The sequence below is a fragment of the Parus major genome, chromosome 2 (assembly GCF_001522545.3).
Source record: "Parus major isolate Abel chromosome 2, Parus_major1.1, whole genome shotgun sequence".
NCBI lineage: Eukaryota > Metazoa > Chordata > Aves > Passeriformes > Paridae > Parus > Parus major.
The window spans coordinates 128,104,186-128,128,743 of record NC_031769.1 but is presented as its reverse complement, the minus strand read 5'-3'; the positions used below and the strand labels follow the sequence as shown (position 1 = coordinate 128,128,743).

At 40.0% G+C, this 24,558-nt stretch overlaps 1 protein-coding gene across 5 annotated transcripts; it reads right to left on the bottom strand.

Moving 5' to 3' along the window:
* Positions 1-3,809: 3,809 nt before the first annotated feature.
* PLEKHF2 (pleckstrin homology and FYVE domain containing 2) lies at positions 3,810-24,506 on the bottom strand. 5 transcript variants are annotated; one of them, XM_015618196.3, is made up of 2 exons: positions 24,419-24,506; positions 3,810-7,068 (listed from the first exon to the last, which is right to left on the bottom strand). In XM_015618196.3, exon 2 carries the CDS (start codon positions 7,052-7,054, stop codon positions 6,305-6,307), a length of 750 nt encoding a protein of 249 aa, XP_015473682.1. In that variant the 5' UTR covers positions 7,055-7,068; positions 24,419-24,506; the 3' UTR covers positions 3,810-6,304. The 5 variants fall into 5 exon arrangements, with proteins under 5 accessions (XP_015473682.1, XP_033368239.1, XP_033368240.1 ...); XM_033512348.1 differs by lacking the exon at positions 24,419-24,506 and adding an exon at positions 24,001-24,204; XM_033512349.1 differs by lacking the exon at positions 24,419-24,506 and adding an exon at positions 23,779-23,951.
* Positions 24,507-24,558: the final 52 nt, after the last annotated feature.

The window sequence follows — 24,558 nt, the reverse complement described above, 5'->3', positions numbered from 1 at the left end:
GCTGGACAGCAAGAGCTCACCGCATTTTTGGAGAGCTGCTGTAGAGCACCCAACAGTGCTGGGCACCCTCTTCCAGGGCAGACAGGCACGGGGCACTTCAGATGAGGTACACTCCTCCTTCCCCGTGTGTGCTTTTGGGACAGCATGGCAAGAATTTACTTCTCTTCAAAACTACATCAAAGGATCCTCAGGCATTTGCAGCCACTAAGAATCACAAACTGAGCTTGCCAGCATTAATTTTGACATGCTGCCCAGCAACGGCAATATTTTTTTCCTTCCTGAATTATTCCTGTTCCCTTGGAAAAGGGTCACAGGGAGGGTCCGTGTTAACAATGTACTCACGTGCCGTTCAAGACCTGCTGTCATCACCTGTAAACCTGAAGCCACCGGTATGCAGCACATCGAGACTACTTTGTTTTAGGAATGAGCAGAACGGCACTGTGCTCCCTTGATTTGCATTAAATATTCACTACAACAACTCAGGTTAGTTTATTCACAGAAAGATAATATTTTTTCTTGGACTTACAATATTTAACTTCCATCAAGGGAAGTAACAAACCCTTTTATCACGTGAACTAGGAAGTACCTCAACAGAAGGTAAATTTCCTCTGCTTCCAGTTGTCTCACGTGCAACAAAAGTATATGCATCACTAAAAACCAAAGTGAATAATATTCAAAATAGACTTTTTCATGCCCTCCTCCTCTCACATGTTGTTTCAATGCTGTTAAGAACATTACACAATGCTCTTGTTTAAAAGCCAGGTTGATCTTTCCAACCTTTAAGCCCATCTATTCAAAAAGTCACGTTTTTATAAATAACTTTCAGGTCAGATGCACATGAGTAATACTTTCACAGACCTATTACAGACTTTTTTTTAACTTTTAATAGTAACTTTAGCTTCCAGACTACAAACCCTCCAAAGCCCACTCCCACTGAAGCTGGCTGCCTTTCCTTTTGCATCTAGCAGTAATCACCACAGCACTTTGCATGCTCTCCACTGAGAGGCCAGCTTTTTCCTTACAGAGAATGTGTTTTCTTAGTGTAGCACTTAGCTCTGTTGTCTTCCTCATTCCCAGCACAGCGTACATATTCCACAACCTGCTGCAACACCACAGGAGGGCTCACATCATCCTGGTCACACCAGAGAGGCAGGCTCAGCCCTGAGTTATTTATCTTCCAGAGTAATACCCTGATAAAGCAAGTATGCAGCAAGACAGGTGGGGAAGGAAGGAAATTACCTACATATTTACACAGGTGGAAGCAGATATCCCATCTCATTTTGGAGTTGTCATTCTGGAGAAAGCACAAGCCTGGAGTGGGGCAAACAGGCACCAGAAGGAACTGACTGCTATTTCCAACAGACAAAGCACATCCCCTTCCTTTGCTGCTGGACACATTTCTCAGTGACTGCTGATGTTATGCAAACCTGATACAAGCCAAGGGGTTAGAAGTGCTCAACAGCATCACCAGGCTCTATAAATAAAATAGCCAGCAAGCCCTAACTCTTATTACAACACAGCCTACGATTTAATTTGCATAAAGGCAACAGCTTTTGGAGACAAAAATCTAAATAGCATGTCTACCAGCCAGATGCTAAAATGAATCAGCAGCAAGACACTCACACCTGTAATGGAGCTGAGTGCATTTCCTTTTCATCAGCAAAAAAGACTACCTAAGAAAGGTCAAGAGATGCTCTTGAAGGTCTGACTGTTGAAAGATTTAAATCCTTGAACTCATTAGCATTATGCCTCAGAATATCTGAATAAAATCAGCTCTTGCTTTCTGCTTGAACACTTATTTAGTCTGGGGGTATCATCTTGTTTAAAATGAGGTTTCTTTTAGAGAAGTTCTTTCCATTTAATCCAGTTACCTTCTGTGTAACTGAGAATGACCCTGAACAGGGCGGGGGGGGAAGGCTGTGAGTGCAATCAGGCCTCTTGGCATTACCTTGGCCTTTGCTGCTGTTGCTGTCATGTGTTAGCCTTCTACGCTTGCAGAAATCAACCTGAGATGGAGTTGTAAAAAATACTAGGTACAAGTAACTGCGAGTTTTATAAATGTAAAACTTCATCTTAATGGACAGATTTGTTCACTTAGATATGATCAGTTGGATGCACTAAGTGACCACGAAATGCCTTCTGCTCCTTAACATATTATTTCACTGTCAACTCAACTGATTCACTCTGTTAGTTCTTATTCTAAAGGTGTCCAAAGTGCAGTTGAAGCATTTTGACTTTTACTCTGGGCACATGTAGTATTTCACAGACAATTAAAAATTTACATAGCAATTAACCTCTATTTGGAAGACTAAGGTTCAAATTTCTTACTGGTGAATCAGTTTCAGAGAATGTTCAGGTCCGTGCAGTACAGCAGACTCATGGTCACTGTGCTGCGCTCCCGAGCAGCTCCCAACCCCATCACAGCAAGGGAACAGAGCAGAGATTCTTCCCAGCGAGAGCGCTGGGAGAGCCAATGAGTCATGGGAGCCAGCTCTGGCAAGAGACCGGCTGCAGGCACAAACAAGCAGCTCAGATTTCATCAAATGAAAGGCAATAGAGAGCCAAAAGACTTTCTAATATTTACTACAATAATTTGCTATTGGAGGCGAAAGGGGGGGGACATCAATACTCTTTTCTGACTGTATCTGCTAACAGAACCAGGCATGGTTCTCTCAGTTCAGGCCTTACAGGAAAATACAAAAATCACAATACAATCCATAATCTGCTTCCACACAAACATTAACCAGCAACTACGACAAGCACCGTTTCATTTGCATTAAGAGATTAGCTACAGCGTATCCCCCAGGGGGGAAAACCTCACAATAAATACAAGGTTTCTGAATGTGATTTTCATAATCTGCCTGTTAGAGACAGGACCTTAAAAACCCCACTGCAAATTCAGTACTCCCTAATCCACTTGCCCACTTTGTTAAACTTTGTTTCAACTGAGTAGCAGTGCTTGACCCTCAGATTACAACTATAGCAAATTGAACTGCATTAAATCTGAAAGGAGAACAGCTGAATTTATCTTAATGGCAGTTTAGGTGCAAAAATTGAACTTAGTCATGTTCAATTCAAATCTTCAAAAGAAAGACTCCTCCCTTTCCTTTAATATTTCCAGCAAATGAACTATGGTAAAGAGTGTGCAAAATGTGAATTCAGCTAAAGCAAGCATGCACTTATTTTTCTAGTACAGAATCTTTAACAAAGCAGAAACTGACTGCAAAACCTTACAAGGCATGCATGCTGTTGTTTTTGATTGAACTTAGAGAAAGAAAAGAAAAAAAAGAAAAAAAAGTTAAATCTACCATAATGTACAGAAAATACAAAGACTTCCCATACATAACCACTATTTTATGACCAGAAGAGTGCAGAAGTTTTGGGGAAAGTACCAAGTTCCTCTCCTGTTTGATACTCCAAGAAGTCTTGTCCCCAGGGGTGGTCTGACAGGTCCAAGAACACAAGTTAGAGCTGGGCTACTCCAAATACAGGGCTCTCCAGCCACTTCCAGTGACTGGAACTGTCAGTTCCAGCAACTAACACCAGTCCAACAAAACATAAACTTTGCATTGTGCTTGGTCATACTTCTTTTAAAACATTCCTTAAGTGCATAACTGGCTTCTAAATCCATAACCACACTTATTTCAAAATTAGTCTTAAAACTCCTTCTGCACGTTTATGCTCCCAGTTTATTTGTATCTCCTGACAGTGAATAAACCTGCTGCTAAACTACTTGTCAATATAAAAACCAGCTGCCATGTTTTCTCTCACCTCTGAAGGCCCACAGTTAAAGAAAATTAAACACAGGCTTGAAGCTATACCATGTATTTGTAAATAAAGTAATTTGACAGAACAAGATTACAAAGTATGAAACGAGCCCTTTCAGAAAGTTTTAACTACAAGAGAAGTCAATGTTCAGTCCATTTTCAGATGAAAAATTCCACACGCACACATTGGTTTGGTTACAGCTTCAGGGGTCAGTGCAGCACAGTGCAAGTTTCCTTCACAGATAAAAAAGATATATGAAGTAGGTACAAGTACATTCTCAAAATACAGGATGTGATCTAACTCTCAAAAACCCTTTTCCCACCACCAAAAGGTGCTGAAAAGCAAAACCTATGGAAACCAAGGGGAAAGTACACAAGGAGATGGACTCTTTAATAAGACAAGTTAAAATTTGACAGCTTAAGAATGAGGAAACAACTGGATAAGGAAGAAAACTATTGTTAGTCATTGGAAGGTAAGTACAAGGGAGGTTTATACTTCGATTCTAGAGAAAAACTGAAGCTAGCAAGTCTCAACTCCTGAAACAGAAATTCCAAGATTATTACACTATTAACTCAAAGTGCCTTCTCAGAACAGCCCATTTTCCCTGCTGCAGAGTCACCACTCCATCTTTCAAGGAAAAAGTACATACAACTATTTCCACTAGTCTTTCAATATATACAATCTGACAATTTTACAGAATCTTCCTGGTCCCAAGTTTGCATCAAAGAGTTTTTCCCTTTGTGTATTTATTTCCAAATAGAACAAATACTCCTCAGTGCTTCTAAAGAAAGCCTTATTTTTAGAAATTGTCTAAGCTAAAAATATTGATGCAATTTTCACCTGAAGCAATGTCTTGCAAAGTATGAATGTAGAGTGCCTCTCTATAGATGCTAAGTGCATCTTCAGCTACCAGAAATCTCATGGAGGGATACAGCTCTGAAGTACTCTGCTAATCTTTACAAAAAAATATGACTGACACTTTCAGCATACAGAATGGGAGACTAGTGCAACATGCAGCATTGATTGTTTATTCAATAAATATTTAACCCAATTATTGCCAACCAAGGCAAACAGTGCAGAAATTGTCATTTAGAGATACAAAAGTTTAACATTTTTTGTATAAAGTCAGTTGCTACTATATTCATACAGCTATTTCAAAGAGGTTTTTCTGCTTCAAAATTGAGGTTATCATTATAAAAATACGGAAACATGTATTTGAGGGTTTAACATGTCTTTGCAAATGTAATTTTTGCATTTATATGGGAACATGACACTTCTGTATTCAAGAAATTAAAATTAACACTATGATAGTGACATTTTCTGCACTGACAATTTCATGATAGTCCTTAAATACATTTTTCTTGGTCCTGGGTATACATTTAAAATGAAATAACTTGCATCTTACGTTTATCCTGAGGTCAGCTGTGTAAAAAGGAAAGCCCGTTTTATAAGGATACTTGCAGGCTTCTTGTTCAAAATGTGATGTTATTTTTAAATGAGCCAATAAAACTCCTGGGGGAAGAAAAAAACCAAGACTCTCACCAGTGTTTTAAGAAAAAGAATTTGTGACATTTTTGGGAATTACTTCCAAAAATGTGTAGGCTAGCACACCCAAATGCTGTGTCACCCAAGTAAAATTTCAGTATGCATTTGCCAAATTTGAAACTTAGAAACTGTTCTGAAAAGAAACTATATAAATCCCCAAGAAGAATTTCCCTAAGCTTCTCATCTCAAGATCCAAACCCACAGTACAACTTCTGCAAGGAGAAAGCTGCTGAAGCCTGTGGGAATCTGAAGTCTTCAGTCTGCCTGCATAGGTGAGGACATGCCATTTGGGTCTCCATCATCCACCATGGGGTGCAGCTATGACCTTGTCAAAGCTCCACTTTGAACACAGCAGTTATTTTCAATAGCACCAACAATCTCTCAGACACCAGCATTTAGGCAAGTACAGACAAAAAATATGTTTGTTTCTTCCTGAATCAGCACAATTGGTACAAGGCACTGCTTGGCATAGGAAATCATAACTAACTGCAAAACGAGAGTTCCCATGTTTTGTGACATTTAGGTTTGCAAACTGGATGACCTTGTAATTATATACCATGGCTAGAAAAATAAGATAGTCTACAGGATTAACAAAAACATCATCATCCCATGCACACTTACAGTCTTCCTCCCCAAATCTGAAAGAAACCCCGCATATAACATACCAATGTGAAACATTAGAAAGTATGGGTTGTTAAATTAAGAAAGTACATTTCATTCTCCAATCTTCCACAAGACTTAGACACAACTCAAGTAAATGAAGTTGGAAAATATTCTGATAACATTTGCACCAGTCTATCCCTGCAGAGGAGAAAAAAACAACTATTGTCTAGAGAATTCATAGATTGAGGCACATTGCAGTTGAATATATTCAGGCATATTTCATGGCTAGAACAGGATTTCTCTGAGGAACCTCACTACGGACTTCCCCAAAAGCAGCTCCATATGGTTTGAAATACAACTTGCAGCACATGGAAAGAACATTTGGTCCTTAATCGCTACTGTCTTCATCATCATCATCATCAGACACATCATTTAGAGATGACTTAGGTGACTGGCTGTAGGAGTCTGACCTAGAGGACTGACAAGCAGTCATCTCCCCAGTAGAAAGAAGATCATAGCAGAAGTCGCAGATTCTCACTGGCTTGGAAGACTGGCTTGGGAGCAGAAACCTCTTTTCCGAGCAGGGCCCGCACACAACAAAGCCGCACTTGCGGCAGTGGTGACGACGGTTGACGGGCGTAAACTTGGCTTTCTGACAGCGCATGCACACAGTGGCTTCCGAGTCCGGTACCCACACAGCTGCGTGTTCATTGCTAGGGGTCTTCCCACTTTTGGAAAGCAAATCAGAAACACACTTATTTATGTGGTTCATCCACTCCGACTTCTCTGTAGCAGTGGCAGCATAAACCGCAAAAGACTTTGTTGGCGTCTTGATAAGCCACCCATTCCGTAAGTCTCCCTCATCCTGGATGGAATCAATAGTGACGTTTTCCAGTGGGATTATGTGCTGCTTATTGTATTTCTTCTTCTGGATGACAATGTTACCATAAACAAGAATGTCATTGAACAGGAAGAACTGCCTTGCTTTGGGCTTCTTCCTACACAGTTTTGTTAGGACTCCCTCTCCAATCAGAACACGGCCAGGAATAGTCAGGGGTTGACCAGCTGCTCCAAAGCAGTTTTCCACTATACTTATTCTTCTAGTATTTGCCTCACTGTTTGCCAAGCGATCCACCATCTTTCACAAGTATCCTAAAATTAGAAAAAAAAAGTTTGTTATTAGAACAGGATTGATTCAACAGCAAGCAGCCTTCCCCAAGGAAGGTACCAACCCCGCATTTCTTAAAATATCTAACAGGACCTGCTGGCTGAGAGGCACTGACTTGGGCTAGATTTAAATAAGTATTAACACCTAAGAATTTTTAGCAACCGATTAGTCTTTTTTCCAAAAGCAAAAATGTTCTATGCAGCTGACAGCTATCTTTATCACACAGACAGCACCTACAGCACCACATTTGAGAGCCTCTGGCAACAAACTAGTTCCTCTCTAGTAAGGCTACTGCAGACTGGTTTAATGCTCCTATTTCTCTGTATATCCTCCTGCACCTACTTCAGACAGAAGCAGGATGCATCACCCATCATTTCAAATTCTAATGCTAAAAAAAACCAACTTAACTGAGCAGCCTGGAGACCCACATTAGTTTTTACACAACAAACAAATTATATAATTGCTGTTCACATAGGAAACCACACACCCCAAGCTAGCTCACTACTGCTCTTTTTTTCCCAGTATGTAAACCTCAAGTCATGGGCCAAAACCATGAATCTACCTTCTGGAAATATTTTGTACAGGCCACAGCTTGCACACCCCCCACTACATCTGCTTTCATGGCACTTTTTTCAACTCTTGAGCCAGGAACAAGGAGTGAGTCATGGGTGGTGGCTCATCACCTGCTTGCTGCTGCCTTCATTTTACAGGAGTTCCACAGTCCCTCCCTCCTCACCTACGTGAACCACATCTGCATCCATCGCATTCAGGCGAGCTGCACTGGCAGACCCACACAGAGGACAAACCACAAAGCTCACAATTGCTCCTGAGAAATACTAAGTGACCTGCACCAGCTCAAAGTTTAAAAAAGACTACTTTATATTTCAGGAAGTGCTAATGAACTGTGTGCTCCAATTCCAGATTAAAGCCCATCTTGTTGTTCCCCAAATAGCAAATAAGATTTTTTTCTTGTGTGAGATAGCCAAGGCATCCAACAGGGAACTAAAATTAAGAAGTCACTATAGTGATTCATACCTTAGCAAAACCACTCTTTAGCCTCTTTTGCCCTAAGGTTTCCCAGGCAGAAGTCTGGCAAAGGCAAATCTTTCCAGTACAATCCAGATCTGCTCCCTTCAAATCCCTTTGAGTATAGCCATCAACCTGAACTGGTGTGCTTGATGGAGCAGTGAGACATCTGGCAGAGGCAAGTACTACGGACAGACTTTTTCTCAGCATGTAGAAGACGTTGCCCCATGCCTTGCAGAGGGCTGATGCACAACACCCTTTGCTACAGCTACAGCTTTGAACAGCAAAGAAGAGAAGAGCACCAAATACTCCAGTGCCTTCTACCTGTGCTTCACAACATGATCCCAGATTGGGAAGTCCTCTACATCACCTGCATTTTCTTTAATCTGCACCGTCTCCCATCAATACAGCATCAGCCTACAACCAGGAGGAAGCTGGGCTGGACAAGGCTCAGACTTGATGCTGCTCATCAAATCTCCATCACTTTGCTGTGACCTGGCCCAGGCAATCTTCCTCCTATGAATCAAAGCACAGATGCTTCCTTGCAAAATAGAGATGAAACACCTCATCAGGCCTCATCTAAATAAGTATGTTACCTGTGATTACACATATCCACATGCCCAATGTTAAGTATTATTATTGTAAGTTACTGCTTTGAAAGTGTAATTAGTTTCACACTAAAGTAGTTTGACAAGTAAGCTTGCACAGATATAACTACCTTTTTTAAGCTCTGCAGACATTATCTTGTATCAAAGTGTGACACAGAAGAACCTCTAAAAGTTATTTCTCAGCACTGCTTTTGTATTTTCTTTACAAGCCTCATAGCATTAGTTACAATACATAAGTATTGCATTAACTGGTTTTATAGTTAGGAGAATTACAAAGCCACCAAATCCAAAACAATTTTGATCTGCAGAAGGTGAAGACAAAATACAAACTGCTAAGTAAAAAGTAGGAAGAAGGGAATGGAAAAGAAATTAGGAGCTTTTTTATGTGTACTTGCTGATGTCCTAGGCTCCAAAATTGAATTCAGGTGCCTGACTGCTGAAGCCCAGGAGCTGGAAGACAGTTAATTGCCATTAACTGCCAAATAACCATTCTCATTTAAACAACATATGAGAAATATACAGCCTTTGCAAGCACCAAAACTGAACCAATAGCCCTTCAAACTTAAAAAGCACGGCCTCGGTCACAGGATCAGTCTAAAGTTATTTAGTAATCCCATGTTCTCCACGAAGTGGGAGAGGACATCAGTCATCAGAATGCAAAGGGGACAGCCAAGAAAATACACTTTTCTGCCAGTACAAATCAATATGTACCACTTATGAACTTACATTTTTATTTAAATTATCTACAAGTTACAGCAAGTTAGATGCTTTTGGGAGCCCACAAGGGGGAACACTACTCCCACACCACCCCCACAAATACAAACATACTGATGGGTCACAGTGAAGCAAGCTCTTGGTGTGAAGCCACCTGTAGGAAGCCGTTGCTGCTCCACAGCTCCAACTTGGCCACTTCACTCCCTGCAAATAAACTGCAAACTCAGTTCAAGGCCACTGCAAAAGCTTTCAAAATACAAGTCACTGGGAGAAGAAAACAAGGGGAGAAAAAGCTAAAGGCTTTAATTAACTGTTCCCTAGGACAATTTAAGAGAAAACAGCTCTAACCAGGATCATTTAATAATCATCATGACTTGAAACCAAGACACACAACTCCAGAACTCGTGCTGAAGACTGTATTTTGAGTTTGTTGTGAAAATAATCACTAACTGGACCTTAAGCAAGAATAGTGGGAAAGTTAAGGACTATTAAGAAAGACAATATAAAATACATCTCTTCTAGACTTAAACTTTTTTCTGTAATGGATAACAATCCCACATGATGGCCTCAAGGCTGTACATGCCAGAGATTGCTGCTGCCATTTCCACCTTTCCAAGGCATTAATTGTATTTTCCCACACTAACAGATTATTATTTTAATCATATTTAATAATTATTATTAAATAATATTAATTATTATTTAATAATAATATGGTCTTATTATTAGAATAAGCACTCATATTTTTCTCATGAGTTTTTAAAGAACTAAAAATTAAAAATCCGTCTGAAATCCTATGCACACTAATGCTCATCTATCTTCACTAGCCTTTTCTGAGAAAGGAATTAAGTCCAGAAATGGGTGGGAAACTACCCAAAACACATCCTGATTACAAATAATCATGAAACATGACAAAATAAACCATAAATACAAGAGAAGACATCCCCAAATGACAGGAGCTAAAGTTACAAGAAGTACACCTCTTCCTCTCATGAGCACACTGACCAAGGAGATTTAAATTACAATATTGTCTGGACACACCAATGAATTTTTAACTCCAAGATGTCACAGTCCAAAAGCAAAGTTATCAATTACCAGTCTTTAAAAATGACAATCTTGTTTTAAAGCATATTCAAGTCTATTGTAAGAGATAGCAGATCATTATACCCTGAAACAGGGTAACAATATCCTTCCCTCTTCCAGCTAAACTTTATTCTGAAGCTTCTACTGTTGGCCACTATGAGAAGCAGATACTGGATTACTGTCCTGAAGATGCATAATCTCAAGACCTGATCAAACAAAGCAATTCCTGATGGATGGCAAATTGCTGAAAATGTGCCCAAATCCTTCCCCAACCAACTGAAGGGATAAACCAGAACTACAGGCTTCAAAATTAAAGGTCAGACAGCCTCACTTAAGGGGAGAGTATCTTGTATATAGTCTCAGTTTATGGATGCTGTGAAATCACAAACCTCAAATCTATTATTCAGAATTCATCATATGTGAATAATTGCACACTTCTAGCACACAAACTCCCAAAAGTCCAAAAGCCCTCATGCAAGGGGGACTCCATTTGTGATGGACTGATGGTCCTCACAGACATCAGATTCATTTGCTGCGTCCAGACAGCAGCACAATACTAGCTGCTAGTCAAAACAAAAAAAACCAAAAAGCCAACAAAACTCAAAACAAACCAAAGGAACACAAACAGATCACTTTGTAAAAAAAGGAGCTACAAAGAGCTACTTCATAAGCCTTTCTAAATAAATAAATCTCAACTCTCAAAATGTTGCAATACCTTCAGTTTGTCCCTCTCATACACACGCTCCTAGTAAGTACCTTCCACGATGAAAATGCTGGGCAAAGGCTTTCATTTCCATGGCATAATATGCTCTTTAAAGGTGACAAAATATTTAATGACACAGAAAGCCCCAACTCTTCTACATTATAAAGAATTAACTGTCTTTGACACTTAAATTGTTTCCACTTTTAGTCACATGAAGCCTCTAGAGAAATAACAATTGTTATCAAGATATCAAGATCTTCTTGCTACCCTATTTCAGTCCAGTTTTACATTTGTATCCTGTTGGTGAGAACAACTATCTTGAATGTGATCAAACACACTGAAATTTTTAAAGACCTAACAAGTTACCCACTTACCTAAAACATAATCCATGTTGAGGAAGTCATGTACTTAGTACAGTTATTAACATTCCAAACTATTGCAGCAGGAAAACAATTCTATTAGGGTTGTTGTGCACTGACAAGTCACTTTACACAATTTTTTCTTTTTGCCACTGTATTCTGGAGACCAAACCAATGATCTCCCAGGACTCAGCACTTCTACAGGCCTTATTTAAAAATAAAATGTTTCTTTTATATGCTAGCTGTGCTTGTGATAGTGGCCAGACTAAATTGTGATAGTGGCCAACACAGAATTGCTGCAGCTGAGGACAGACATAAGGAGTCAACTAAAAAGAATGCAACCCTGACTGACATAGTTACACCCAATTCAGTACTGACAGAAAACTTTTCTGCTACTACATTAGCACTGTAGGAATTAGCATTAACACCATAAGCAGAACCACAAATAACAAAGGTGCTGGAGGGAAGAAATGAGATTACAAAAAGCTGTTATGGCACAGTGATGCAGGCTGCATACAGCTCAGCACAAAAACATTTCCTCACCCCAGCTCAGTGCATACTACCATCACAACCAGCACTCCCTTCAGGCTGTAGGACAGGCACAAAGGGTGTGCAGGAGAGAGACAACCCAAATTCCCAAGTTTCTTCAGCAAGACAGCAGAACTGGCAGTGTTCCATTACTTCTGGCTTGGGCAAGAACAAATCAAGTCCAGTGTACAGTCCCTGCTAACAAATGTTAATTAATAAGCTTCTAATTTTTAGCATTATTTTTCTTCAACACTCCTTCAAGGAAGAAAAATATTACTGGTTATAATTGTCAGCTAATTGCAAAGATGATGATAGATGAACTATTAGGCTGCTAACAAGCACGTTTAACCCACTGCATTAATACAAACCAGGCAGTCTGTATTTCTCAGAGCCACAGTATCACGACAGAAGCAGCTTATCCATTTTATGAATATTCATAGTTAAGGTGACAGCTTTAGAGAACAAAAAAAAGCACATTTAAGCTGCTGCAAAAAGCACGAGAGCTCAGAACTAATTGCAAAGAGGCCCAGCCAGTCCTAAAGCTGCAGCAGGATCCTGGATTTTTCAAAGCCAGATACTTGTGTCAGCAACACAAGTCCAAGAAAAAAAAGTGTCACTAACCACACCATCAGAATGGAATAAGTGAGATATAGATATGAGTGCACTGAATCAAATGTAGGGAATAGAAAAGAGTCAGAAATGGAGGAGTACAAAATGGAATAAAGACAGAAAAGGCAGAAACAGCAGATCTAAATCCAAGCACGTTATACCTTGCCACCCAATATATGTCTAAATAATTACCCAGTTGTCATAGAGAGCCCTTGTTCTCACACCTGCACGTACAATATCAGCAACTATGCCACACCACATACATTCAAATTATCCAACTCTCCTTCTTACCTAAAGCTTCATAAAAGTTTAAAGTCACTTAAGCAGGCAAAAGTTAAAGGTTTTATCATGTTTGGCTCCACAACTTGAAGGTTCTGAATAAAGCAGAAATTTCAAACAGAAATTTATTTTGCTTCATTATACTTAAATCACACAAATTAAACGTATATGAAAGGTACAGAAGATCAAAAAAAATTTTTGCAAGACAGAAACAAGTAAATTTTAAACCAAAGATAGACAAGAACTATCTGCAACCAGATATGTAATGTGCATTAATTGACTGATTTGTAAGATGATTCATTATTTGGATCCACCAAGGCAAATATCACACTCTTCCTAAAAAGTGTTAATCAGGTAGAATCGGTCATTTAGTTCTGTGTGAGAGATTTTTAGTAACAGCTTTCAAATAATTGATGCATATAGTATTATCACATCAGACTCATAGGGTTTTCCTCTTGCACTTTGCCTATGCAAGGGACAGGTTAATTTGAGTTACTGTTGCATAAACACCAACAATTAAGTTACCCAGAACCCTCATAAATCACTCACTTAAAACTCTGTCCGAAACAGTAATATCACTACTTTTTGTGGACAAACTTCCAGCTATAAAGGCATCTCAGTACTGTAATACAGTATGCTGACCTCTATTGATATTATATATATTGCTCTTAAGAGCAACATTTGACATTCTGCACTACTGCCAAGTAAAACACAAGCGTAAATTCCTGAAGTGCGACCTGTTTAAGGAAACTTACCCATTTAACATGCTGAAAACAGCTTTAGTGTGGAAAATTGCTGAACTAAAAATATGCACAGCAGATCTGATACAAGTGAGAAGACAAATCAGCATGTTTTAAATTTTACTTCAGCCTCACTAGTTACACCTCCTACCCTGCATCCTTCAGTACATCCAGAAGGATGATACCAATGCTTGTCCTGGTTGGAAAAATTACATTTTTTATAAACTTAGGTATCACCAGCTGTAATCAGAATCCAAGCATTCATGCACAAGCCACCTTTATAGTCCTCGACAGGTAGTGCAAATAACAGCTGGATTAAACACAACATAGAAAGAGGCATTTAATTAAACATCATTTCTATAATTCAGCATGTAAAATAAAATACTGAGGAAAATTAAGTGCTAAATATCCATCAACCCATTTTTTAATCTATTAGTATGTCATTCAGTTCTCTACAGTTACTTAAATACGTCTATAACAATTAACTGATAGCTTTTTCAGTGTTGGTTATATATGTGCATTATTCACCAGTTCCTTTTTATTAAATAGTAAAAAGACCAATTTGAGCATAAAGTTAAGTGAAACAAAAAAAAAATTCACCCACAAAAATATTATGTTGATAGGAGATATGGGTATGACAAGTGTTTTATAAATGTCTTTATCACTACTAAAAGCTGACACAACAGCAACAACTAAATACTTGTCCTGTGCTAGAGCTAGCTGGATGCTATTTAAAACATAAGACAACAACTGTCACTTAAAGAGAAATACAGCCTTCTAAAAAGCAGTTCTCTTAATGATTCTCTTCAAAAAAGTATTCCCCAAACTGCTGTATTTAACAAACTGTCTTGCTATCACTATCATAACCAGGGGTAAGGATATAGATATAGAGAATAACTCTGATAATATATCAAAGATGTATCAAGCACAACCAAAAGCTTCATCACAATACTGGTAAGAAAAAAGAGCAGAGATATTAGAGATTTTATCAAGGTAGAGATGATAGCAGGAAATGAGTCAATAAGATCTCCCTGACCTTCAGCATAGTCTTTATCCAGATAATCACTTTTGACTAACCTAGTTAATGACTGCAATGTCCAGAAAGGTACTGATAGTGGGACAGAAACTTTGACTTGATTTACAGACAGAAAAAAAGCCCAAACAACCTTTTCCTTATGGCAATGCAAGCTGTTCAATCTTTAAACCATTTCCCACACCATTAATAAATATTGGCATTTAATAAAGTCAAAAAAAGCTGCAAGATAAAAACACTAGAAAAGATGATGGCAACACCAAGGCTGCTTCAGATTACAGATGCAAAGATGCTTGCAACATTTTCATCGGAACACTATGAAGAAACAGTGTAAGCAGCAATCAGTAGCACACTGTCAGGAAAGAGGGTTTAACTGTGGACCTCTCCCAAGTCTCATTTTATGATTCCCATGATTTTTAGGATTTTCTACATAAATGCTTTTTTTTTTTTCTTCCCCCCATGAAGACATCTTCCTGCATTATGCAAGCCTGTGAAGCACTGGCTTCAGGGTGGGGAAACACAGATTAACTCACCCCCTTACTGGTATATCCAGTATGACCCAGCAGTCTTAACCCTTCATTTGTCTTAACCTGTTGGCCAATGCTGTGGCATCAACCACAGAAACCATGCCAGAAATATGTTAACAGCAACCACATTAATTCATACTGTGCAGCCTGTGAATACTCTGCCTTGACAAAACTTTAGAAGCCTTCAGATTATTTCTGAGTCCAGCAGATAGTCATGTCCAACTACATCATAAAAGTCATGAAAACAAATCCATGCATTTGTCTGGTTGGATGTCATCATAAACCTGTAATTACTGTAATGATAGTTCATATAAACTATAATGAACTCTTTTGTTTTTAACTGCTGCACACGACTGTCACAAGTCAAATCTCACTAAAATTCTTCTTGAAAGTATAGTGTAGAAATTTTTGTTTTAACTGGCTGACATCTTACAATTGAGTAATTCTTTCTCTAAATTACAGTTAATTTTTGTAAAATCTAATTTCTATCTTACAAGCAAGGTCTGCTCTTTTACTTTAGTTAACCAGTTGTGTAATAATTGCTTGTATAATGTAAATAATTCTAAATGTATAACAACAACAAAATACCTCACTTTATTAATAAACCTGCACAACAAGTGCATTGATTTTCAAAGTTGCATTATCCAAATGATCTAGGAATTCCTGAGTTAGGAATTATGGTGGTGTTCTATCTTCAGGAGATCATTTCTAGGTAGATCTTTCAAGATGTATGACCTTATATTCACTAATCCACTCAGAAGTTCATTTGGGCACAGAAAGCTATTTTTAGCAAAAGACAATTTATTTTGCAAAGCAGCATATGTATTAGCACAGCAAGAGCAGAGCAATGCTGTTTTACTATCCAGGCTACTCTGCTGAACAATTACCACACTCCCTGAGCTGCTGTATGCAGGCAAAACCATCTAAGTTCTGCACATCAGCTGCTCACAAGGTCTGGTATTTAACACCATAAACCTCAGCTGGAAATAGAACGCCAACTTAACCTGCTTATTAAACAGAAAGGGTGCAGGAGAGTTATAATGCCAAGTAATCACAGAGAAGACACAAAGCAAATAAAGGCATGAGGAAGAGGGCTGTCCCATCAGACATGTCTGGCCTGTTTTAAACCTGCCCTGCATGAAGGATGAGAGGAACCACCTTGGCCATAAGGCCACGTGGAGGAATGGCAGCACCCCTGCTCCAAGCAAGAAACACGTGGTACCCATGAAAGAGAGAAACCCAGAACTGCTGGGTTCAAAGCTGCTCCCACTATCTTCTCCTGCTTGGCACTAACAGAAAACATGAAAGATGGAAACACAAGCAGTACTAAAGAGTTTGTACCACAGGGAAGTACATGACCAGGAGGCCTCAGTGCACTCCCAGACCAACTGGAAAGGGTTGCATTTCCTTTCTGTCCCTGCTGCAATGGAAGTCATCCCTGAACACCTCTTAGGGAAGAAGATACCTCACTGCAGAAGTCCAGGAGGAACATTCTTGTAAGAGGTCCAACTTCTTAATGAAGTCAGCTGCTTATTACCACTGTGAGGCTTCTATTTACAATAAACCATGGTAGCCGGTATTGTTTTTGTCTTCTGGCATGATAGAGACTGAGCTGCTGCTGAGAATAAACACATAATCCTCCATCCCCCACCTGACAGTCAGGGGTTGGAGCAAACACAGCAACTATCTAAACTAACTTCTCTGTGTCCTTACCCATCTCTTGATAAGCTGAGCATTTTCCATGCACCTGCACAGGCTTACATGACTTTGAGCAGCATTTCTGGAGCTGAGGTGCTGCCACATTTAGATGTGGAAATTCGTAACACTGTTCAGGATGTGAAAGAAGAAGTTGCCAGCATGAGCATGTGGAATGGCTAGAATTAAAGGAATTATTAAAAAAGCAACCAAACAAAACATACACAAAAAAACCTCCAAACCATAGCACATAGCCAAAAACCCTGAAAGCTTGAATTCTGCAGAGATAACAGGCAGGCCTGATCCATCATGAATAGTGTTCAACTGTGACAAACTCGTCTCTCAAAGCATAGAAAGCAAGATAAAGGCAACTACAGGCACAGCAAATACTTGCAGCTGTCAGCACACTAAAACAGGGATAAGTAAAAAGGCTGGTATTTTGTATATCTAAAAATTATGTATTCATAGACTACATAACACAAGTGTGCCCCTTTAAAATTAATTAACAGACAACTGACTAAAAAAGCCCAGTATTCAGATGAAATTTTTGTTTTCATGGGAAAACACCTTAGTACTTTGACTTGCTATTTTTATGAATTTAGGAGCACTATTGGTGGTTTAGATTAACTAAAATCTTAACTAAACTAAAACTTAAACTGCATCTTTCATCTTAACCAAAGTACTGGGGACATATACCAGAATATGGTTTCAAAATGAATTTCCACAAATCTGAAGTCCAAAACAGCTCAAGGTCCTTTTGAAGTTTTCCATAATTCTGAGTAGATAAAAGACATCAGAAGAAACACAGACAACAGATCAACACCTTCAAAATGTACCTGAAGAGCCACGGGCAGAGGACAGCAGCCTGGAATCCTGCTCCAGCTCAAGGAGCTTCAGGAGACACAAACTCCATCGGCTGGGTTGGTGCCTAAAAGATCACTTGACTGGGCAGCAATACCAAATACTGGGATGTATTTCTCTGTTTACAATTTAATGTTTCCCTACTCCAACTGTTTTGCTGTTTGGAGAGTCTCTCCAGCAAATGTTACTCTCCAGTTTGGCAGCAGGGACTTACCCCTCCCTTCCAGGCCTGGATAGGCGTGGGTGTGCCCCTCCCATCTGATACACTGCTTTTTAAGGAACAGCTTAACTGGTGGTAGCCCACTTCGGCAGCACTGGGCCACACATCTATACTAGCAAATTATTTGACATATATACACACACTTAACATTAAATAGACATTGGATGAGAGACATGGGCGAGGGGGGGAAATCAGTCAAAAGGGCCTGACAAATTTCTGAGCAAGCTAGATCCTGCTTCAATTTTGTCAACCCAGCATAACAAAGAGAACCCACTGCACCAACACTTTAAATTTTAGAAAAGACCTATTTAAATTCTTTTGAGGAGGGGACACAGCATCATTAGTATAGAAAAACACAGATGCAGCTGTTCCACAAAAACTATTGCCAAATCCATCTTGCAAGCAATTTTCCAAAACTAGATTGACTGTGTGGTTTCTTATTTTTATGGATTATTACAGCACTCATGGAGGCAACTTGTTAATGGCTACCCAGACCACCTCAATGTGAATGACAGGATTTGGTTCCCAGTGACTGAAATAAATTGTGTTTGTCAGCATGCTTCTTGCAGTAACTTTAACTGACAAGAACAGAACATTTACAGAATGATCTCTATGCACCTGTAAGACACAAGTACACATTAAAAACAGCACCTCCTGGATCTCAGGGCAGCTCCTTGTTTTAGTAATTGAGAGCTACCGGACTAGCTATATGTTCCAAAGAGCTTCATCAAGTTCACAGGATTTGTTTTTCTTTTTTTTTTTTTCCACAAACACAAACCTATGACACCCCAGCCTGTTCACTGGCTCATGTATTTTTATTATGCACAGGTACTTAAACAAGACAGTGGTAAATATAAAAAAACAAAAACCCCTTTCTGTTTTAAGTTTTCTTCAGTTCACTTTTATTACCATTATCAGAGAAGTTACTGACTTCACTACCAGTCTAACAAGGACCAGAGGACAGGTAATAATTCACAGCATAACCAAACTAGAGACAGTTACCAAGTAGTCAGAGCCTGGCAAGAGCCATCAATTTTCGACAAAGTACTAGAACACAAAAGGACTTTCACTTCTAGCAAGCCATGTTTTAAAAGAGCAAAGTTTTCCCATGGAGTCTCACAATTTACAAGCACAGCAATATCACATCATTGCTATTTCATTTTTATGATATCAGTCTTTTTCACCTGCATGTGTTCTTTGAATCCTGTTACAGGAGAAGAAGCTGAACAACAGATTTCTTTTACTAGCTCAGTAATTTTCAGCATTTGCACAAAACTGAACAAGACAAGCCAAGTAACAACACTCAATCTTCCCTTCTCTGAGCAGGTGCAATCACCGCAACTTTCTTGCTCCTGACCCACCTAAGCTAATTTCTACTTCAAGAGGTAACCCTAATAATATATCACACTGTAGAAATACTTTCAGGAGGCCAGGCAGCTGATCACCACCTAACAGGATCAGACAAAACACTGCTGGAGCACATTTTCAGTATTACAGTAGGAAAAACTGAATACACAGACATACTGAACTCTTTCAAATTCTTCACTCCTTAATTTAAAAAGACTCTAAGGAACTTCTACCACAGTTCACCAGCAAGAACTGACTAAGGACAAGTATGACTGGTTGCAGGGAATCCTTTTCCTACTATTTAAAACCACTGAAAGAAGTTACCAAAATAGGTACCAAAAATGGCTCTCACCCCACAAACCATACGCAGGGCTGGCATCAGGAGATCCCAGGGGCGCAGGCAGCCGAAACACAGCTTAGGGCTTGGAATCAAACTACATGTGATTTTCAGGAAGCTTGACAACACTGAAGGGCTGCAATCATGGACCTGTCACTGCTGATCCCCAGCAATAATTAAAATATATTTATCCAGCATTATTTAAAAACACATAAGCCAATATGCCAAGGGTTGAATTCTCTTTCTGAGCAAGGGATATAAGACCTTTCTTACGTCAAACACTGCAACCTGGTGACACATGGATGAATTGTGAAGGTCTAGAAAACCAATATCTGACAGCTATTAATAAAAGCCAAAAGGAAAGCTTTAACAGTGACACCATAAATAAAATTTGTCAATCTTCAATGTAACCAGCTTTTCAAACACAACCTGTATGTTAAAAGGGCTGTTCACTTGCCTCCATGCTGTTAATCTAGACCAGAGAGAGGGATGGAGGGGGAATTAATCACTGTCACACACAGCTTTCAGAACAAAAGTACTCTGAAAATCACTCTCAGAAGTTTTACATTACCAACTCATGACAGCTAAGGCAGGAGAAATTTAAAGCAGAAGAAGGGTAAAAACAAGGAGTTATTTCCTGAAAGAACCCCTTAATCACAGCAGCTTACTGTAGGTGGTGGCCTTCCTGGGAAAGGCATACACTGGCCCTTTTCCCTTTCACTGCTTGTCAGATATGTTTGGTTTATTTTAGTTATATGGAAAGCAACTGGAGTACAGACTATCTAGAGGACAACTGGAAAACTGTACAGAGTTTTGTACTGAAGTTAACCTGCACAAGGAAGATGCTGACAACCTGAACGGCTGTATGGCAGACTGTTAATTTGGTTAGCAAATTAAGTGTACACTTTAGAAATGCAGATGTCAAAGAACATGCTGCAAGCTTTCCTTTTTCAGAAGGCATACTAAGTACTTAAAAGCAAAACAGTTACCTCTAGATATGCTGGAGGCACAAGAAACATTTAAAGAAAGCTAAAGCTGCTGATACAAAAATCACATTTAGCAGCCCCCTGTGTCTGTTTGAATCAGTACAATCTCTCAAGAGATTGCCTCTCAACAGAGTAACTAACTGCTTGTATGTCATCTTACTACATTCACACACATTCTTACAAGCCCCATTACACTGGGGGTTGGAGGACGGGGTGATGGAGCAAGAACATTCCTGTATTTGAAATCCTTAACTTTCAACCAGTTTTTTTATTTCTTTTACAGTCTGACAAATGCCAAAATCCTGCTACATTACACAAACAATACGCTTAACACTGTTTTACTGTAAAACAAAATAATGCAAAGAAAAAATAGAAAGTCACTCCCACTTGATTTTTAAAATACTTAAATTATTTACAATCACTAATAAGCTAAAAAAACTTAACCAAATTAACAAAAAAAATTAAAACATGATTATGTCCAAAGAAGCAGTACTCTTACCTATTTACACAACTGAAGTCAACGTGTGTGCATTTTTTGACTGTGTAGCATTAAAGTCACAGGTTGAAAAATATGCAGTATTCTTCTGTCCAGTAACACTTCTGCACAATAATATTTATTTTCATAAAAAGAGAATCTTTGTCCTACAACTCTCAATCAAGCCACTTCTCATGTACACAGACTAATTTATTTCAGCCAGACTACTCTAGCAGCACTGAATTAGCAGGACTCTACTTCCTAACATCATCATATCTTACAGTTCACTACAACAATAAAATAATCTTTAGTAAACATATTCTACCACACCTACCTATAGAGAAGTTTTTCACTCCTCTCAACTATAAAAACAAGTCTTCCAATGAATCATGAAGACAAAAGTTATCCTACAAAAGAAAACTTGGCACTTGCCATATTAGGGTGAAAATTTTAAATACGTGTTTCTGTTTCAGAAATCTGTATTTGTCTGTACTTATTCTCTTTTGGAACAATCTCCACATTATCACACTTTCATCCAAATATTGAATTAATTCATGGAAGTAGTAAAACATACATATATAAGCATGATCTATGACTTAAAAAAAATACCAAAATTAAAAGGAAAAGTAAGCTTGAACATTAATAGAGCTTGAAATAAGGCACAAACATACCTTTACAGTTTGAGTCTGTACAGAATAAGGTTTAATTTCCTAACAGAAATTCAAGATTTAAATTCCTTTCCTTCCATCATCTATGAATTGTATCAGTTGTTAATACTGGGATTTCTTTATTTGACATCACCCATTAATAAGTGCACTTTAAGAACAAAAACTACATGCCACTTGTTTGCTAGGACACCACTTCCAATTTTATCTAACATACATTTTCAGAAAACCAGGTCTGCAAGTACTAAAAAAGTTCAATTCTGCCTTATCTATGTGCCATGCCTTGACTCTAAGCTCTCACTTAAACACCTCTAGCCCTCTTTGGTGAGGACCAGCCACTAAAAACACTGTAAGTGTATGAAACCAATGTTTGTACTTTGCTATAATTGCTCTCATGGGGTTTTTGGCAATGCAATGTCGTATCATGCCTCACCTGAAATTGCAGTTCCATCTCTTTACTGCTCTGAAACTACCCTGCATCCACTAACCACAACGATGAAACTTAAAAGCCACCTTACTCTTTGAATACAGCAAACATTTTGCCGATGATAACTTTTGTAAACTAAAGGGCTTTAGGATACTGTGGATAGATCTTTCTCTCACTCTGGGCACATGCCTAATTACTACGGTTAAAGCTCAGCCTTTCATTTAATGGAAACAGAACAAAGCTCTAGCTGAAAAATTATTTCATTGCTGCACCTAATGAAAACTTGCATCTAGGTAAAAAGATACTACTCACTTTCTACAGAACACAACGTATGAAACTGAACCAGCTTCTTCAGCCAGAAGTTTCTACATACCAGTATTCATTTAACACTTAAGACACTTCCTCTATGTGGGCTCCTATGCAGAGCAAAACTCAGACACACCAAACTACACACAGCCAATTTGCATTCAAAAGCAAGAATTTGGGACTCAGGCACACAACACTTCACTTTCGCTGTTGTTTTCAACAAAACTGGTGGCACTAAAATTCTTGGGAAAGTATTATTTAAGAAACTGAGCTGATACAAAAGACATTTAACAACGCCGGGATTCCTTTTACCCACTGGGATTTGTCAACAGTATTTAGATTAGAGGCTAAAAGCCAGAGCACTGCCTTCTGAGCTAAAGAACCGATTCCATTCTGCATGCTGATGACTGCACACAAAGCAATTAATCTGCAGGATCTCAGCACCGCTTACACTGCTGTCTTTAAATACTTGCCTTCTTTCAGACAGGCATCCCTAAAATAATTCAATTTAAGAGTATCAGAACTGGAGATCTGAATACTTAAGTTCTCCTTATTTCAGGAGAGAAAGAGGAATTTGCAGTCTCAGTTCTGAAGCAGATTCCTGTGTTGTGGGTCTGGTTTTAGAGCCACTTTGCCAACTGTATTAACCTCATCTGACCTTAAGCTGTTAGGCACAGGGAAGCTTCAGATATAATGTTTCTCAAACAAGCATCAATCCTTTCAGTAACCCTTAGCACAGCCTGACGACAGCCTGAATTAGAACTTAATGATGTTTCTGGAATCATTTGCATCAGTTCAGCCAAAAGACAATCCTTGATCTCTGGTTAAGGATTTAAAAGGTCCTTTTGGTTATCAACAACCATTGTACAGACGCTTCACGTCAAAACTCGAGTTACAGCTATTTCCCTTAGTAGGGACAAAGCCGATGCCAGGACGTGCTGCACAGCAGACTCACCCATCGCTTTCTTGCCGTGATGAGCAGTTTTGCCATTTATAAACATCGGTGCCTATGAACGTAAGTATTTCGAATGAGGCGAGAGGTAAAACATGCGGCTGTCCTTTCTCGAGCTACTTTCAGAACACAGCTTGTAAGCCATACGTATCTCTGGCAGACCAGTTACATTCCCCTCAAAATAGGCAAATTTCACAGACAAAAAAAAAAATAGCACCTTATGCTCGCAGCCGCACGACTCGCGGTTCCGCTGTTTTTTCACCACAGCGTCAACACTTTTCAGGCGACTCGCTCCGAGAACGACACGGAGTTTCACCGGGCAGGCGAAGGGTCGGGGGGAGCGCGGCCCCGCCAGGGCAGGAAGCGCCCTCCGCCCGCCCGTCCCGCCGCCTCACGGCGCCTCGCTGGAGTCACGAGTCGAGGAGTTTCGGGCACTTACGTAACGCCGCGGAGCCGCCACCGTTGTTGTTTCTCCTCTTTCCCGAAGACGAACTCGTTTCCGAGACCCCCCAACTCCCTCAGTGCCCTGGGACAAGCCAGCGCCCGCCAGCGCCGCTTCCTTTCCCAGGTCCTTCCCGCCCTGCCGCCTCCCTCCCTGCCGGAGGGACGCGGCGCTGCCCCAGCCCCATGGTGGGACAGCGGAGCCCAGCGGAGCCCAGCGCCGCCTCCCGCCGGGGAGCTCCTTTCCCCCCTCTCCCAGGCAGCCCCCGGTTCCCAACATGGCCGCGGGAGAGCGGCTGGAGTCCCGCTGGAGAAGGGCTCCGCGAGGAAAGTTTCCCTCTCACTCCCCGACCTAAGCCGGGGCGAGCCAATCCGAGCCGCGGCAGTCCAGAACGCGGCCGCACGGTACTACTCACCCGGTACACCCCGCTCCGGCCGCCGCCTGCCCTGCTCGCCGCACGGCCGCGGTCATACACCCCGCGCCGGGGGACGGGCTCCGGGACACCGCCCGGCGGGGCGGGGCCGCCGCCATCTTGGGCGGGAAGGAATAGCGCCT